Genomic DNA, 18,916 nt, shown 5'->3' with positions numbered 1-18,916 from the left:
ATCGATTCTGCAAATGAAAGACTCGAGGAAGTGAATGTAAAACTGAATATTTTGCTGAACTTGGACCGTTGTAAGGTAAAAGGCCCAATCGAGTCATTTGACCACGCTGAATTTGTGCTATTGGAGTAGGCCTACTCAAGACAAATGCCTTTAATAACCTGCCAGAAAAACGTGGGTATCAGCTCCATATTTTTCATAAGCTACTGTTAGAATGTCAGAAATGGCCATAATGACATTTTAAACTGATTGCCTGACCGAATGTGTGTTTCACTTTTTAAAGGATCCCACAAACCTGTAGCTCAACGCAATACTGTAGTGAAGAAAAGTAAGCGCATATTTGATCTTGTAGGCTACAGTAAGAGACGTTTAGCCTACACCATAAAGGATCCCATTGCATGTGCCTCGCCCAGAAAACCCCGTCGTTCACCGATTAAGTTCAAATGTTTATGGCAGAACTAGTCTACATTGTAAAATGAAATCTTTAGACGCAACTTAATCCCACATGATGTTTATGTAAGTTTTTTGTCCTCTGCTGTCCTGTTTACTGATTTAAAAGCCGCTGATCACCAGAACCTGCCCGCTTTTCTAGAATCACGGTTCTGTTTTCATTATGATTGATGTGACTGCTCCTTTCCGAGAGAAAGACTGATGAAAAGGGAGGCTGAAGAGGAGGGGGGAAAAACCAATTAGCCCACGCGATGGTGAAAGTCCATAAATCTCAGTGATGGAAACCACTTGAACAAATGAGTAATGCCAGATCCCTCAGGAGAATTGAAATTGTAACTGACTTAGATAACTTAATTATGAAAGGTAGCCTGTGGTGTGTATTTGGCTAATGCTGGAATGTGTCATTCCTATTTAGATGCCTGTATCACAAATGGGTTTATAGGATTCAGATTCAACCCTGACAGAAATGTAAACTTGTGTCTGACCTATAGGCTAGGCTTCCTAACATAGGCCTAGTCTACTTGTGTGACACTGTATAGGCTAAGCTCTTTTACACCCGATTGTCACCTGTATATCTCTTGGCAGACTTGCGCTGCAGCACCTGCCGTTCACTGTAAACTTGTTCCGTAGGTTATCGGCTACTGCCTATAAATTGACGAGGCTGCATCGACCTTCAGGTGCCTCCACTATTCATAACGTTGACGGCTTGTAGATGGAGAGGCCCATAAAATACAAACTTCAAAAATTATTCGGTTAGATGAAGTGAGTTGACTTGTCAGTGGAAATTTGCTTCAATACTCATCGAATGCGTTTTGCGGCTTCGAATTGAGGATTATGAGGATTTGGCGTTAAGGGATTAACGGGACTGGAAAACCAAGTCGACCCAGAATTAGAAAATAATGTGTTCCTGAGTCGAAGCTTAAACGGACAGTCTTCTTCAAATGTAACACTGAGGTGAATGACGACGTACAAGAGGAACCGAAGCATTTACATCACCACTATCATCAATTCTGCTTGTCCGTGATCGCGTGAATGTGGGTGCTGTTGCGTGGCTTAAAGCCAATGTATGTAGCCTAATGTAGGCTGTTTCTTACCAACGAACGCAGTTATTTGAGCGACGCACAGCGTTTTTTTTATAATGACATGGAGATTGTATCGGTTAGATAGCTGCCAGTTAATGTCAGTAATGTGCAGACCTGTTTTTTGGGACGTAGCCTACTTACAACCTCTATGGGCTCGTCGCGCACTTAAAACGCTTGGGGAAACCGAAGCAGGTAGACTTGGTTACTATTTGCTAAATCATGAGACAGCACCAATGATTCGTCGTTGTTAGATACAAGATGACAGTATTCAACCCCGTACCTAACTATAGTTTACCGAACCAGATGCGCAAAATGTTGTAGCCCATCCAGCCTCCGGAGTGATAATAGAGTGTCTCAGACGTATTGCTTTCTAACAGATACAGGCTAGGTCATGCAGTTCATTATTATAAATGCAAAAGAGAACGACGGTGTTATCCGAGTCTTATAGTAACCTTTTTTTGTAGCCTCCTTTACTTTTACTAGGCCCTATTTGGCATGTTATGTATACAATATAACAACTTTTAATTCTTGCCACTTTCTCTCTCAGACTTTAGGGTGGTCAGACATGAGCCACTTCAGGGCACTGGCTGGTGCTCTAAGGGGAGGGAGCTTTTTGTTAAGAGGGCGATCAGGGGTAGGAGCGAGATACAACCCCTGCCGTGGCTGTTCGTCAGGGGCTGTGGAGCCCTCTCTGGCAGCATGCAGCTCCAGCTATGTGGAGGAAATGTACTATGCTTGGCTGGAGGATCATAAGAATGTCCATGAGGTACATTTGCTTACAAGCGGATCCTCCTCTTACACTTACCCATACCCATTTAGTGTATGTTAGTACTTACTACTAAACTGGTCCAATCATAAGAATGTCCATGAGGTACATTTGCTTACAAGCGGATCCTCCTCTTACACTTACCCATACCCATTTAGTGTATGTTAGTACTTACTATACAACTGGTCCAATACAGAATCTAATGGCTGTTGAAAATGTTTTATATTTACAGTTATTACGACTCCCAAAGAAGCCTGGTAATAGTCTGAGTTTCAATTTGGATGTCTTGATTCTTCTTTTCTCTCAGTCCTGGGATGCGTATTTTCGTAATGCTCAGGCCACGGCTTCTCCTGGGGAAACAGAGGAGAGACGCCCTTCCTCTCTCTTACAGGGCAGAGGAATGTCTCAGACCCCTGCCATGTCCCAAAAGGTTGTGGAGGACCACTTGGCTGTCCACACTCTCATCAGAGCATACCAGGTACGCAGTGCCTTCCTCAGTGTTCTGGTGGCATCTTACTATTCTGTAATTATATAGTCCCGTATAGGGAGACATACATCAATAACATGCTCCAATTTGAAATGAATAAGAGGGTCAATTTATAGGCCTTACATGATAATTAGGATGAGCATACAGTTTTCTGCTTGTGGTTATGCAAATGATACTATTAACATTAACCTACATTGATAAGCCTTCCCCTTTTTTCCAGAAATGAAAATATCAAAGAGATTCCTTAAACAAAACAGGTGGCAATGTTTTCTGTCTTCCTCTGATTAATGAGGAGAGCTATCTAAGGGATTTATTAAATTCTGGCTTGGCAAAGGTGTGATTCAGTTTCCAGCTAACATGGCTAGCCTGTTTGGAAGTCTTACGGCTTATTGCGTGCAAGCCACAGTTGGCACTGGTGTGGAAAGCTGCCTTTCAGTGTGTGGGTCATCTGTACCACTTAACCTCTTTCTGATCATCCCCAGTATATCTTTCTTTCCTGTTCTATGTTCTTGTTCTCATAGGTGCGTGGTCATCATGTGGCACAGCTGGACCCACTGGGAATTCTTGAGGCTGACTTAGATTGTTTTGTCCCCTCAGATTTAATTACCACCATTGACAAACTAGGTAAGACCGTTACTAATATTATGTTATTTCTATCCTTAAATGTGAATCCAAAGACAAATAAAATACTTTAAGATATACTTGATATAAATCAGTGCCCAATCTAGTGGTGGTTGAGGTGCATAGTTCTATAACACACCTGTTTACGCAGCACATTACTCATCCACATCTTGTGACATTGCAGTGATGAGTAACAACATTTTAAACCTGAAAGTAAAACTAGATGTACCACATAGCAGTGTGTTATATGACAGGCGTACAAAGGGAGAGAATGAGCTTGGATTATATGGATATTTGTAAAATGAAAATAAATATGCCGGGGTTAAAAAATTATGATTTGTTTTTCAGTTTTGCATAATTCTAGCATCAACAACATATCCAATCTGTCCTATATATATTGTGCATCCAGATATCAAAAATTATAATAAAATGAAGAGAAAAGCACTACCTTTGGACGTGTTGTACAAACTGGGGCAAAGTAGCTAACATTATAGCATTCGCAATACAGCTAGCAATATAGTTAGTTACATGTCCGCAATGTGTAGCTATCTGTGCGATATACCTTAATGTAATGCGGAAGACAGAGCTATCTTCAATAATACCTGATAATAAAGATGTAAAGAAAATTAAGCAACAGAATCTAAATAATTTCAGATTAATATAAAAATAAGACAAGTCAACTGTCTTGTTCTGTAGTCACACAACCCAGCAGTCATTTCATGAGCTGAATGGGAAGCAGATGCCACCTGCTGTTTTGGTGCCTTTACATTTGCAACTCACCTGATCCACAAATGTGGTGGATGCTGTGTACTTCTAGAAGAAAGGTGTTGCGCTTGTAAAACCGATTATACAGACATTCAACGCGTGGTTTATTTATTTCCATTTTTTGTTTTACATTATTGATTTCTGCCATTTTTATTTGCAAAACATAGATTTATAAATAGATGCACATGATTTGATAGGTGTGTTTTGTATTTGCAAAATATGGTTTGCATATTTGCAAATAGTTGGACATTTATAAATCACATTCCGTTTGTTTGCCAATCGCGGAGTACTACTAAATCGATCCCAAAGAATAGTTTGTTGTTTGTGTTTTCATCAATTCGTTGCAGATGAACAACACAATACACAATGTATTATTTCTCTTCCATAGTACAGTTTTGTAGAGGTACTTTTTTTCGATTCATTAAATTAATTCAACAACATGAGTCGAGCTCATCTTCCTTGACTTGACATCGTGACAACTGTTTACTGTTTAGAAAATGTCACTTCTGAAGTACTAATGAATGAACTTGAACTTGTGTTCTGTCTTTGTGTCATTGTTCTGTATGTGTCCCTCAGGGATTTATGGTCTTGAGGAGTCTGATCTTGACAAGACTTTCCAGTTGCCTTCGACAACATTTATTGGGGGCAGTGAGACAACACTACCACTGCGGGAGATTATTCATAGATTAAAGGTGAGTCTAAACTTAACTTTTTAGAGAGAGTAAGATGGAGTAAGGAACCAGGGAGCTGCATAAGCCCCAGAAAATAATGGGGTGACACACATGAGAGTGTGGCTGTGTGTGGCAGTGTGTGTCAGTGTGTGTCTGAGTGTGTCAGTGTGTCTCAGTGTGTGTCAGTGTGTGTCAGTGTGTGTCAGTGTGTGAGGCCAGTGGTCTATACAGTGGGGTGACACACATGAGAGTGTGGCTGTGTGTGTCAGTGTGTGTCAGTGTGTGTGAGTGTGTGTCAGTGTGTGTGAGTGTGTGTGTCAGTGTGTGAGGCCAGTGGTCTATACAGTGGGGTGACACACATGAGAGTGTGGCTGTGTGTGTCAGTGTGTGTCAGTGTGTGTCAGTGTGTGTCAGTGTGTGTCAGTGTGTGTGAGTGTGTGTCAGTGTGTGTCAGTGTGTGTGAGTGTGTGTGTCAGTGTGTGTCAGTGTGTGAGGCCAGTGGTCTATACAGTGGGGTGACACACATGAGAGTGTGGCTGTGTGTGTCAGTGTGTGTCAGTGTGTGTCAGTGTGTGTGAGTGTGTGTCAGTGTGTGTCAGTGTGTGTCAGTGTGTGTGTCAGTGTGTGAGGCCAGTGGTCTATACAGTGGGGTGACACACATGAGAGTGTGGCTGTGTGTGTCAGTGTGTGTCAGTGTGTGTGAGTGTGTGTCAGTGTGTGTCAGTGTGTGTGAGTGTGTGTGTCAGTGTGTGTCAGTGTGTGAGGCCAGTGCTCTATACGGTGCTGAATATATTTTCTCCTGAAGCACACACTTACATAATGAATAGAAAGAACAGGTATATTTTAATTTGAGGATGTTCAAAACAAAAACATCTCTTAAAAATGGTAGAACAAAACCCTGCATAATGTGCCTGTGCATAACAAACAACTTACATATTCAATTGCTTTTTCATCTGTCGGCAGTGAAGCGCTTTTTCAGAAGGAATAGTTTGTATTAACCACCTCTTTTATTTACTGACAATCTCTGAAAGAGTGCACAGATTCCCATAATGCCTGAAAAGACCTATGGACCTATGTTTTGACCTTAACTTTTTCACTGTGTCCTTTGCACAACACTATGTTCTGGCAACTCTCCCCTGTTGGTTGCTGTTGTACATCCAATCGCGGAGTACTTGTAAAAAATGTTGTCACTAAATCGATCCCAAAGAATAGTTTGTTGTTTGTGTTTTCATTAATTCGCTGCAGATGAACAACACAATGCACAATGTATTATTTCTCTTCATTCCATAGTACAAATTAATTAATTTAGTAGAAATGAATTCAACAACATGAGTCAAGCTCATCTTCCTTGACTTGACATATTGACAACTGTTCACTGTTTAGATAAATGTCACTTCTGAAGTACTAATGAATGGACTCCCTTTTAGCTCAAACCTTCTTTCTTTTTTTTAACTTTTCAACATTCAGACAGCTTACTGTGGTCATGTTGGGTTAGAGTATATGTTCATCAATAATGTGGAGCAGTGTCAGTGGATCCGCCAGCGGTTTGAAACTCCAGGAGTCATGCGCTTCACTCACTCTGAGAAGAGAACTCTTCTGGCCCGGCTGGTCAGATCCACACGGTCAGGCTTTTTTTTTGTTTTGTTTAGACAGCCAGAGCATTTCAAGATATTTCAAACTGTGTGTATTTCTTGACGGCGAGTGCCTATTGTGGTATATTAATGCTATTGGTTGCACCATCCCTGCCTCCTCACAGCTTTGAAGACTTCCTGGCTCGAAAATGGTCTTCAGAAAAGCGCTTTGGTTTGGAAGGCTGTGAAGTTCTTATTCCTGCTCTTAAGATGATCATTGACAAGTCAAGTGAGGCTGGCATTGATTCAGTCATCATGGGGATGCCCCACCGGTACAGTACTCTACACTTCTGCCTTTAGTTTGACCCTCTTCAACAGTTCATAGGTGCAAAATCAACTGTAAACTTTTCACCACCAGGGGTCGACTGAATGTCTTGGCTAATGTTGTTCGTAAAGACTTGGATCAAATCTTTTGCCAGTTTGATCCTAAACTTGAGGCTGCTGATGAGGTACTGCACCATATTTACATCTTCACTGCAACAATCTTTAAAAAAATAAACATTTTCCTTAATATAATAAAAGTGCCTTCTTATCTGTCCCAGGGCTCAGGGGACGTGAAGTACCACCTTGGCATGTGCCATGAGCGCATCAACCGCGAGACCGACAGGAATATCACGCTGTCCCTCATGGCCAACCCCTCCCACCTGGAGGCAGTGGACCCAGTGGTACAAGGCAAGACCAAAGCAGAACAGTTCTACTGTGGAGACACGGAGGGAAAGAAGGTACATTACTGCAATCCGGGGTTGGGTGATGCTGATCTTCCTTACACTTACTGAGAAAAAACATTTTTCTTTACATGTTGCCTGGTTAGTACAAATGTGTGAAAATCTTGTGGGTTATATATTGATATTTGATCCTCTATTGTTTATCATAGTGTAGAATTCTAGGGGAAGCTAGCTTTAGTTTCTTGTTTTCTCTGGAATATTTAAAGCTTCTCTTCAGTTCTTTTTATCCAGTGCTAAGAAGACTGCTCCCGATGTGGAGGTTGCCGCCTTGCATGGTAGCCTCGACCATCGGTGTGTGAATGGGTAGACGTCTGAGCCATGCTCTAATGAGTAGAAAAGTGCTTTATAAATGCAGTCCATTTACCATTTACCAAGACCTCAGAAATGTACAATGAAGTATATATATTCTACTGCTTTAGAACACTGAATCTTAAAGACACTGCCTGAAAGATGCTCAGTATGGGTTTAAATAGCATGTTACTGAAGTACTTGATTAACCATCAAATCAAAACCTTTTATAGGTTATGTCCCTCCTAATCCATGGGGATGCAGCTTTTGCTGGCCAGGGAGTTGTGTACGAGACAATCCACCTCAGTGAACTTCCTTCGTACTCCACTCACGGAACCATACATGTGGTGGTCAATAACCAGGTACAAACAGGACACCATTCAATCCAATGGACAATTGTTGGTTCTAGTTGTTAGTGGCAGTGATGTTTCTTAACAGGCGCTTGACCTCCTGACCGCAATGTTTCACATCAAATTATTTTGGTTTTGGTTATCACAGATTGGCTTCACCACAGACCCCAGGATTGGACGCTCATCTCCCTATCCTACGGACGTGGCTCGCGTCGTCAATGCACCCATTTTCCATGTCAACGCAGATGACCCTGAAGCTGTAATGTATGTGTGTCGGGTGGCAGCTGAATGGAGGAACACATTCAATAAGGATGTCGTCATAGATCTGGTAGGTGGCAGTGTTTGCTTACGACAAAGACCGTTAGTGTGATCTCTAGGAAATCTATCATTTTCTTTTTTCATTGACAATGCATAACATCCATATTTAATGGTTCATTGATTGTAAATCCTGACATGGCTGTTTGTGTGCTTTGTATAGGTGTGTTACAGACGCTTTGGCCACAATGAAATGGACGAGCCGATGTTTACACAACCTCTGATGTACAAGCAGATCCGTCGGCAGGAACATGTTCTGAAGAAATACTCTGACAAGCTAATTTCTGAAGGGGTGGTGACACTGCAAGAGTATGAGGTGTGGGCTTGGTTCTCCTCATGTTGAAGTCAGTCCACATTTGGTTGCATACTAAACATGGATATCACTGTTCCATCAAGCAGGTGTCATGTTACGCAAACAATTGTAGCGCATCTGTTCGAACCGCCTTAGTTATGTCGTTCTCCTGTTGTACTGACGTTTTTTTCCCTGAGCTGTGGTTCCTCAGGGAATAGAGGAGTGATGCGTTTGCTTCTGCATCATATATTGCTTCCTGACACTTGATGGAGATTGTTTTCTGACGTGAGGCTTTATATTTTTGCACTGGAGAGGAAAAAAAACCATTTGTATCAGGCTCCACCCATTGACCCCGGCTATTATTGAATGCTCCATCCCTTCTCCATCCCTTCTCCATCCCTTCCCAGAGCTCTTGCTGAATAGCTGTGAACACAAGGCATGCCTATTTCTCTTGAGCACACCACTCCCACTCTGTCTCAGTGGCCTGACAGTGTCCTTTATTCACAGTTCCCTCCTGTCACTTCTCCAGCGGTTCAGGGAGATTTCATTTGAAAAATTCATCTTAACCTGAGATGATGGTTGTTTCCCCGCTCTCCCTCCTCTCCTTCTCTCTCCAGCCTACAGGCATAGCATTCACATTGTTGTTAGTCCTCAGGAAAAAACATTTCATTCTTTTTCTAATTATGATATTCTTCATTGTGTCATTTTCGCAAATGGCTTCCTTAATTGTTTGCAGGAGGAAGTTGCCAAATATGACAAGATCTGTGAAGAGGCTTACACCAGCTCCAAAGATGAGAAGATTTTACATATTCGCCACTGGCTGGATTCTCCATGGCCTGGTACTAGAAAGAACAAGCACACACAATTTAAAAAATATATCCATTTAAAAGAAAGCCTTATATTGAAAAGCACTTGTTGTTTTGTCCAGTGATTCAATGGAAAGCCAACAGAGTGTATTGAAAGCGAAGCGTGTTAACTGTGTTTTGATTTTTCCTTTCCAGATTTCTTCACCGCAGAAGGAGAGCCCCGGAACATGAGCTGCCCCGCCACAGGCTTAGAAGAGGAGGTTCTGAGGCACATTGGGCAGACAGCCAGCTCTGTGCCACTAGAGGACTTCTCCATTCACTCTGGTAGGTTCTGAGGCACATTGGGCAGACAGCCAGCTCTGTGCCACTGGAGGACGTCTCCCTTCACTCTGGTAGGTCTTCAGTTCAGGGGAGGCATATCACCTCGAATTGTGTGCGTGAACACAAGGCCTCACTTGTAATTTAAAGCTGTGCTCAGATCTTTGACTCCACCATCTGAATATATAAAACAGCATACCCAGAGCTATGATAGATGATGGGGAAGAACAGGGGAACTCAGCTGCATGGGTAAGGGGGGAAAACATGGCAGGTATTTTCTTTCAAACCTGTGATGTTGCACCTCTGTGTGTGTATTCCTCTGGATGCTTATGTATGGCATCTGTTTCTTTCGAATGTAAAGCTCTTGGTGGCAAATTCAGATGCCACATGACTGCCAGTGAGCGCAGTCTCTACTAGCTCCCACTGACTCCAAGAACACACTGGTACTTTGTTCAGAAACATCATGTGAAGATGAGTGCTTTCATTTTTTGAGCAGAGATCTGATCAGCTATGCACAGTGACCACGTCCATTGGCATTTGGTGCTGTGATGGCGGGTGTGTTTATTTATTTGTTTGTTTGTTTGTTTGTTTGTGTCTCAGGGGTGTCCCGTATCCTCCGTGGCCGTGTTGACATGGTGCAGAAGCGTCAAGTGGATTGGGCTCTGGGGGAGTACATGGCGTTTGGTTCACTGCTCAAGGATGGCATCCATGTGCGACTTAGTGGCCAGGATGTCGAGAGGGGGACTTTCAGGTGATTGTCTGTTTGTGTGTGTGTGTTTGTGTGTGTGTGTGTGTGTGTGTGTGTGTGTGTGTGTGTGTGTGTTTGTGTGCGTGCGTGCGTGAGTGCGTGCGTGCGTGTGTGTGTGTGTGCGCGCGTGCATGTGTGGCACATAAGTTAGTTACTGTAGCACAGTGTTTCAGTTCTGTTACTATTTTGCTTTAATGCCCTGGGCCACTTGCATTTATAAGGAATAAGAAGAATATCAGTGTGGTTAGGGAGTGACAGATGATGTCTCCTGAGAGAGAGATGGCACCCACATGGGCTTGTCACAGTGCTGTCTGCTGACGCTGAAAGAAGGCTATTCTGTGACTATTTTCCTGGCTGACACGTACCCACAGCCACTCACATGAGCTTACTGCTGTATTGAAGAAGAGAATAGCGAGAATATTTATTCTGTAAGGAGAATATTTTTCATTAATACATTTTCATTTCATTTCATGAATTAATGAATTCCCCTTCACTCTGTCACAGTTCTGGTGCTCTTTAGTCACTATTATCGTTTGACTATAGGTGCCTAAATAAGTAATAGTTGGTTCAGGTGTCTCAAGCACCCTTGGTTGACATTACAGAGAGGAAATGAGAGTGAAAGGAGAGAAGGCAGCCATCTGCTGTCCCATCAGCTTCTGAATTTATGTTTGCTGTCAGGCCAGCATCGATGGATCTGTCACTCTTCTGCTGCTGCTCATGTCTCTTCCACTGAAGGACCCTGGGAGTGAACATATTGGGCCGCTTCAGTCTGCTAGTCCTGCTCGTTACTTAGGGAGTTAATGGCTGAGAGTAACTGATTCAGTCATCTGGGTTTTGGAATGTGCTGTGTCCTATGTGTATGTCCCTTGATTGATGAAGGCTAGGTTTGGGGAAGTGCTCTGTTTACCAACAGCCACTGCTAGGTTCCCCCACTTACTCTGGGGGGACATATCATAACATATCACAAACAGAACACCAGAGGGACTGGGGCTAATTGAACACGCCCAAACGAAATTCTAGTCATTCAGTCATTCAAAATGATTGCCTTTTTTCAGAACTGTCATAAGGCAGATATTACAGTCGACTGTAGATTGAAAGACGGCAACAACCCCATGTTTGTCCCTAATATTTTCACTGAATCGAGTCACACCTGTGTGTGACTCTAGCTTCACTTCTTACAGTTAACATAGATTCACCCAAGTATAAAACTGTTTACATAATCTGTCAGTTTAAACTCTGCGCTATTAACTGACATCCAGTGCTTCCCAGTCTGTGATGCGACTTTTGATCGTTATCCAGTAGCAGCTAAATGCACGGCATGTGAGCACGGGTGCACGGGACATCATTACTGCGATGTTAAGGAGACTTTAAATGATTGTCTCATCGTGCCACTTCAGATGTGTGAGGCGCACATCCCATTTAAGAGGCATGGCAAGGCTTGTTAAAATCTCTTGCTCCTAATACACTTCAGTTTCTGACCCTTCTCCCATGTACTGATCGAAACTGAAAAGCAAGAAGAATATCTGTCTGATTCCCCCCCCCCCCCCCCCCCCCCCAGCCTGTCTTGGATGGTGAGGAACTGGAGGAGAAGCATCCCCCACCCCCACTCATCTCCAGCTATGTCATATAGTCAGCCTTAGACAAACCCTGAACAGCTGTATACCCAATAAAGATAGATGGGAATCCTATGTGTCGTCTATGTACAAATGGGAGACCTATTCTGAAAATGATTTCTTCTACCTGTACTCGACTTTCCTAATGTCAGCAGTGCTGATATTTTCTGTTTTGTTCTATCTTACACATCTTAATCAAATAGCTCTTTTGGGGATGACTGGTTTAGAAGAATAAGAAAAATAAATGTCAGGAAGTTGAACCCAAGAGAGATGACTTGACTGGAGACGCTGTTGCTCTTGTGTTTGCAGCCACCGTCACCACGTTCTCCATGATCAGGAGGTGGATAAACGCACCTGCGTCCCCATGAACCATCTGTGGCAGAATCAGGCACCGTACACTGTGTGCAACAGCTCTCTGTCTGAGTATGGGGTACTTGGTAAGAGCACAGGATCTCTTCAGCGTCCAACATTCATTAAAGGATTTGGCATACAGTGGTACAGTGGTAGAGAAGTCGTTTCGTAATCAGAAGGTTGCTAGTTCGAATCCCTGTCGAAGCGTCCTTGAGCGAGACACTGAACAATTGCTCCTGATGTGCAGTGTGCCATCAGTGTAAATGTAAAAAAGTCGCACATATGTAAGTCGCTTTGGATAAAAGCGTCTGCTAAATGACTAAATGCAAATGTAAATGTATACTCTTGTACTATCTTGTGATTCCTCTAGATGTCATTCCATTACCTGTTGGTTGATTGTTTAAAGCTACTGCATGATCTTGTTTCATTTGACTTTGTTGTCTTTATGTCAGGCTTTGAACTGGGATTTGCTATGGCCAGTCCCAATGCATTGGTCTGCTGGGAGGCTCAGTTTGGGGACTTTTACAACACAGCCCAATGCATCATAGACCAGTTCATCAGCCCGGGTGAAGCCAAATGGGTCCGTCACAATGGCATAGTCCTGTTGTTACCCCATGGTATGGAGGGTATGGTGAGTTGCATTGACCTTCAGCACCAGGCTGCATAAGACAGACAGGGCTGTAATTAGTCTCGTATTAGTCTAAGTGTATGCCACATTCATTTGAATGTTAAATACTTCATTTGATAAGCATCTTCTGATTCTGATTTCCCTGCTGAGTATATTTTTGAGCTTTAGTCAGGCAGGTAGAGTTGAGGGTGTTGGGAGAGTGTTTGTTGTTTGTTTGTTGTTTGTTTGTGTGTGGGTGTGCATGGCCCTGCCCTTCTCAGCGTCTCCTAATGTCCATGCTAATCATCAGGGCCCAGAACACTCTTCAGCACGGCCCGAGCGCTTTCTGCAGATGAGCAGGGAGGACCCCGACCACTACCCCGTAAGTGTCATCCTCCTCCTCCTCTGCCTAACACTGATTGCCTGAAGGATTCTGGTGCGTAAGCACTTAAGGACTCTTGATTATCCATTTGGCCCCAGTGTTCAACATGTTCCTGATTAGCACCTCCCAGTCCACTGCTCAGCAGTCTGTCAGTCCCAAGGGCAAGGCACCGGCCAATCACATGCTCATGGGGGTGGTGAGCCACGGCCTGAGACTAAACACCAGCCCACATCATCACAGCACCCTTGGGGGGCCATCTCCAAATGGGTTATTGATCAGGTGCAGCTCCCCCCAAAAACACCATTTTGCTGCAGTGCTGCAGCCTTGGTTAAATGCTGAGGAAGGACGGTTGCCATGTTTGAATGTTTGAACACAGTCTTTCTGCCTCAGTTAGGACATTTAGGAAACCAAACCACTAGGGGAGCACTAACATGCTTTTTCATGACCTTTGTCAGAGTTCATAGTGCTGCATTTATTGTGAATATACTGGTCCGATGTTTATAGAGGTCCAATATTTATAGAGATCTCTTAAGTAGTGTTTGGGTACTTGACAAAACAAAAGATGCAATTCAAGAAAGGACCTATACACACTGATTAGGATTTATTTTGAATATGTATGCAAAAAAAGGAATTCAAATGAATACTCAACCAAACTTTTGCTAACTAAAAGATGAATGCATCTCAACAGTATGCTGTGTCTGCTTAGAATTTGTTTAATCTAATTAGCTGTATTTTTCAGGAAATCACTGGAGACTTTGAGGTACAGCAGCTTTATGATTGTAATTGGATAGTTGTCAATTGTTCGACACCTGCTAATTACTTTCACGTGCTGAGGAGACAGATTCTATTACCATTCAGAAAACCGGTAAGCTGTTACTTTTAATTCTAAATGTTGGGTTTTTAGAAACGGACAAATTGCTCCCCGGTGTATTCATGCTCATATTGGCATTATCTGACAGTGCAGGCATTGTTGTATTAAATAGATACAAACATTAGACTTATTGATTCTTCCCCACACTTCAAGTCTTTTGCCTCACTTTTCTTTCTGCAACAGTAACTGTCTAAAGTGATCCCTAGTCACAGATAAATGCAGTGCTTTGTGGAGCATGAGAAAGTCTCTTCCTGTGCTGATTAAAATGTGTGCCATCAGGGGATCTTATTGTTTGTGTTGCATGAAGAACTCACCAGTGACAGATGTGCTTGAATTCACAACTGTGCTCTGTTTGTTTTAAGGACTGTATTTTCTTGGTCTCACGTGTAAATTAAAAAATAAGTTTGAAAGGTGCCTAACACAAAGTTCTATCAAAGAATACACTTATGTTGATATTGCTGTCTTAAACTGGACGTATCGGATCTTCTTTTTCAGCTCATTATTTTCACTCCCAAATCCCTGCTGAGGCTCCCTGATGCCAGATCCAGCTTCGATGACATGAGCTCAGGTAGAACACACGCATGTTCTCAAGCACTTCACATCAGGTAGAACACACGCATGTTCTCAAGCACACACGCATGTTCTCAAGCACTTCACATCAGGTAGAACACACGCATGTTCTCAAACACACACGCATGTTCTCAAACACTTCAGTAGAACACACGCATCTCCTCAAACACTTCACATCAGGTAGAACACACGCATGTTCTCAAACACACACGCATGTCCTCAAACACTTCACATCAGGTAGAACACACGCATGTTCTCAAACACTTCAGTAGAACACACGCATGTTCTCAAACACATCAGGTAGAACACACGCATGTTCTCAAACACATCAGGTAGAACTCATCAGGTATAACACACGCATGTTCTCAAACACTTCAGTAGAACACATGCATGTTCTCAAACACTTCACATCATCACTGTCACCCTACCTTCTGACCTCACCCTGCTGCCCTAACAGATATCACCTTCGATCACTTCCAGGCACCAAGTTCAGCAGGGTCATTCCAGATGCTGGACCAGCCTCTCAAAACCCAGAGGAGGTGAAGAGAGTGATCTTTTGCACAGGGAAAGTCTATTATGAACTGGCCAAAGAAAGGAAACAGCGGAATACAGAGGGCCACGTAGCCATCGTTAGACTTGAACAGGTAACAGCCATATTCCACATGAAGTTGTTTTTAAAGCTGTGATGGGTTGATGAATGGAACCCTAAACGTTGATGGATGGTCATTGTATGTTGTAAGAAAAAGTAGAACTCTATGATTTCTAATACAGAGAATAGGATTAAAGACTCGTATTCATATGCGTTAATGTGGTGCAGAATTGATGATGCATACAGACTTTAGTCAGAATGCAGATCCAAGGTGTGTGTTTTTTTTAGATATCTCCATTCCCTTTCGACCTCATCAAAGCTGAGGTGGAGAAATATGGAAACGCTGAGCTAATCTGGTGCCAGGAGGAACACAAGAACATGGGCTACTATGATTATGTAAGGCCCCGCTTCCTCACGGTCCTATCAAACAAGAAGCCGATATGGTGAGTCCTCCGTCTGATATGGTTCATTAGCCCAGTCAGTGCAACTAAACCCTTCCAAATAGGTCTACCCACTCTTATTCTGTTAAAGATCACGGCATTGTCATTTGGTTTGTGTTGTGGATAGAATTGATGTGTTGATTTTAGAATTAATTTGGGGCCTAGCAGTTATCTGCCGAGTATTCTCTTGACAGCTAAGGAGTTTTCCGACTGTTTTACACAAGATTGTACATTGACAGACAGCACAACTCGTATAACTTGTCCTTTTGTTGACTTCTTGCAGGTATGTTGGCCGTGACCCTGCCGCTGCCCCTGCCACAGGTAATAAGGTCACCCACCTGGCTGAGCTGAAGAGATTCATGGACTCAGCCTTTAACCTGAAGGCGTTTGAGGGCAGGAGGTTTTAATATTCTGAGCACATAACAGCATCAACGCACAATTTAGACCTGACAATCACCTCATCTAATATTTTTAGCTGCACTTGGACTTCGGGGTAGCTCTTTCACTGAGCCAATATCTTGTCTTTAAAGTATGCAAAAACAACTATTAGTGAATATATAGAATGGATATGCAAACATAATATAAAGTATGCTAAAGCAAGGCTCTATACAAACAGAGCACGCACCATTTAGTTTTAGATACCACTTTCATTCGTTGAGCCTGTCTGAGAAATCTTCTCACATCACTGTCACACTTGACTTCATCCAAAGACATCAAACAGCTGGTATAGAGACACACAATGATATTCTCCACAGCAGCCATAAGGTATCTTTTTCATGGAGGAGAGAAAATACAGATGATATGAAATTGCTGGAAAAATGTTTTGCACATGCAGTATTGGTAAATACGCCACATCTTCTAGATGCATCATGTTGTTCTACTTAAATGAATGGGTAAGATTAGTCTGTATCTGATGTTTGCTCAATGGTCTATCTATCTATCTCTCCAAGACTAAAAGGGATTCAACTGAGCCAGCAATGCTTTAAAATGTCTGGAGTATGTACTGTACTGTACTGTAGTGTCATCATAAAGCAATATAGTTTAGCTTAATGTCATGGAGTAGCATGATTTATAAATGTATAAAGTGTCCTGTTGAATTTCACCTATCTATTAGAATTAATTCTGTCTTTTGTAGGACCTTAATTTGTAGATCTTTAAATGATGATGAAGGAAAAGCACAGTGAGTCTGACTCTTCAGTCTGCTGACATTAGAATATATTGCAGCATCGTGTATGACAAAATGAACATTGTGTTAGATTTGTAGCAAATAAAGTCATGTTTAGAGGTACAAGCTGAATACGTGCAGCATTTCTTGTTTTCATTGCAGTACAACGAGATCCAAACATCCCTTCACTGTCACGGGTTTAATTTGCGTTCCTGACGTTTGTTACAGCCTCCTCGCACAGGTGATCAAGTTGTCCATCACCACCTAGACGGACAGACGGACACACACGTCAGTGGCACGCTGTGAATAAAATATTAACATAGAGCTGCTTTGGTGCATGGGAAAAGAACACCTTACCAAATTCTAGGTCTTTTACGTTGCACACATAAACGCACTCTCCATTGACAACAAGCTCCACTTTGTTCCAGTCCAGCGTTTTCTCAAGGACACATCGATGCCCGTTTTCCTGTAGTGCAGCTATTGTTGACCATTTCAACGTTGGCCCGAGGAGTAAATAACATTGCATTTTATGCACTTCACATGTGTAAGGATCCAGGTAAAAATAAGATATAATGTTATGGGGGTGAGAGGTAGAGCGGAAGTTAAGTTGGTTACTATGGCGTGTTACCTTGGAGGCCCTCCAGTCGGAATGTCCTGTGATCCACAATACCACACGAGTCATATGGTCCATATCGCACTGTCACTAATGACTTTACAGGCATGCTGAGCTGCCCACAACAGAGTTATGTTAAGAAAACACGAAGTATTCCCCTGGACTGCTGATCGCAACAACACTATGTAATGTGTGCTTCAAGTCCCTTGGGGGGCAGTGGCTTCTCGCGCTAGTGACGCGAACTGAAAGGGACTATTACGTAGGGGGGCCAAAGTGTAAGATCACCATACATCACAACTGTTAACATACCTTTATGCATCCGTTTTCGTAAATCGACACAATTAACAGGTAGATGCTACAATTAAATGTCAATCCGGCATTTCCTTGCAGAATACTGATTTTCATGTTACCACACCCTGTTGTTAGACTTTTAATTTAGCAGTTTATGTCGATAATGCAGTCACTTTCAGTCACAGATTTACCATGCAAATGCAGCTCTTTCAGGTATTTTATAAATCTCCCCTATCATATCATATATCTTCCTTATCATATCATATATCTCACTTATTACATTTTATATAATATACTATTACACACTTTACCAATTATATATTACGTACGGTTTAAGAAACGTGGAAGTTTAGTCACGTTTTGTAAAATGTAGTGCAAGCAATGTGGGCCTATAACTTATCACAGTGCAGTTGTGACTGTGTAGAACAAAGGTGTGAATAAAATGAAGAATTTGCATTCAAATAATACTATCTTCTGTTTCTCCTTTCTTACTGGTTGCTCAGATAAAACAGTCCAAGAAATCTCAACATCACATTACATCACATGTATTCTTTTGGCAGTCACGAAAGCCAAATCGGCGATATACATAGCATCACTTTCCCATGATGCTTTTGGATTATAAATAGTTTACTCCAAAGTCAAACTGAACATCAATGAAAGAAGGCAAATGTTCCATATATCATCCTCTTTATTGACTGATACAAACAGTTAACACATTAACATGATTGGTAGTCACAAAGCTGAAGAACACAAAAAAGGAATTCATTTACAAAAATAAATAATTTACCTTTTCTCTCTGTTATAATTTGCACATTTTACTAGACAACCAATACACAATATTGTCAATTTAAGAACATGAAAAGAAGCGTTCTTTTACATTTGGCAGATTCCTTACTTAAACAACACAGATAACATTGAATAGACTTCACCATTATCTACCATAATGAGGCTAGGTTTATACTGCAGGTCTTGATGCACACTTAAGCCTTAAGACTTAAGTAAGTGACATATATGATTTGTTCATATCTGATGAGCTGCATTTGCATTTAACATTAATATGCAAACAGTATGCCACATTTTATACTATGGTTCAAAGTTCTCTTTTGTGGAAT

At 42.1% G+C, this 18,916-nt stretch overlaps 2 protein-coding genes across 7 annotated transcripts; one reads left to right on the top strand and one right to left on the bottom strand.

Moving 5' to 3' along the window:
- Window positions 1–987: 987 nt before the first annotated feature.
- Window positions 988–16,361, top strand: ogdhl (oxoglutarate dehydrogenase L). 6 transcript variants are annotated; one of them, XM_031579193.2, is made up of 23 exons: window positions 988–1,209; window positions 2,077–2,295; window positions 2,603–2,773; window positions 3,304–3,406; window positions 4,745–4,860; window positions 6,307–6,461; window positions 6,596–6,742; window positions 6,829–6,919; window positions 7,013–7,192; window positions 7,717–7,845; window positions 7,982–8,161; window positions 8,312–8,464; window positions 9,177–9,279; window positions 9,442–9,570; window positions 10,165–10,315; window positions 12,235–12,362; window positions 12,729–12,907; window positions 13,194–13,265; window positions 14,005–14,130; window positions 14,632–14,704; window positions 15,187–15,350; window positions 15,584–15,738; window positions 16,019–16,361. In XM_031579193.2, exons 2-23 carry the CDS (start codon window positions 2,095–2,097, stop codon window positions 16,140–16,142), a joined length of 3,030 nt encoding a protein of 1,009 aa, XP_031435053.1. In that variant the 5' UTR covers window positions 988–1,209; window positions 2,077–2,094; the 3' UTR covers window positions 16,143–16,361. The 6 variants fall into 6 exon arrangements, with proteins under 6 accessions (XP_031435053.1, XP_031435052.1, XP_031435050.1 ...); XM_031579192.2 differs by having other exon boundaries at window positions 988–1,401; XM_031579190.2 differs by having other exon boundaries at window positions 988–1,481.
- A 170-nt stretch (window positions 16,362–16,531) lies between these two features.
- c13h10orf53 (chromosome 13 C10orf53 homolog) lies at window positions 16,532–18,060 on the bottom strand. Its single transcript, XM_012838085.3, has 3 exons — window positions 17,529–18,060; window positions 17,258–17,377; window positions 16,532–17,164 (listed from the first exon to the last, which is right to left on the bottom strand). Exons 1-3 carry the CDS (start codon window positions 17,620–17,622, stop codon window positions 17,100–17,102), a joined length of 279 nt encoding a protein of 92 aa, XP_012693539.1. The 5' UTR covers window positions 17,623–18,060; the 3' UTR covers window positions 16,532–17,099.
- Between the last annotated feature and the right edge of the window lie 856 nt (window positions 18,061–18,916).

The sequence above is a fragment of the Clupea harengus genome, chromosome 13 (assembly GCF_900700415.2).
Source record: "Clupea harengus chromosome 13, Ch_v2.0.2, whole genome shotgun sequence".
Taxonomy (NCBI): domain Eukaryota; kingdom Metazoa; phylum Chordata; class Actinopteri; order Clupeiformes; family Clupeidae; genus Clupea; species Clupea harengus.
This window is presented reverse-complemented; position numbering and strand designations above follow the sequence as displayed.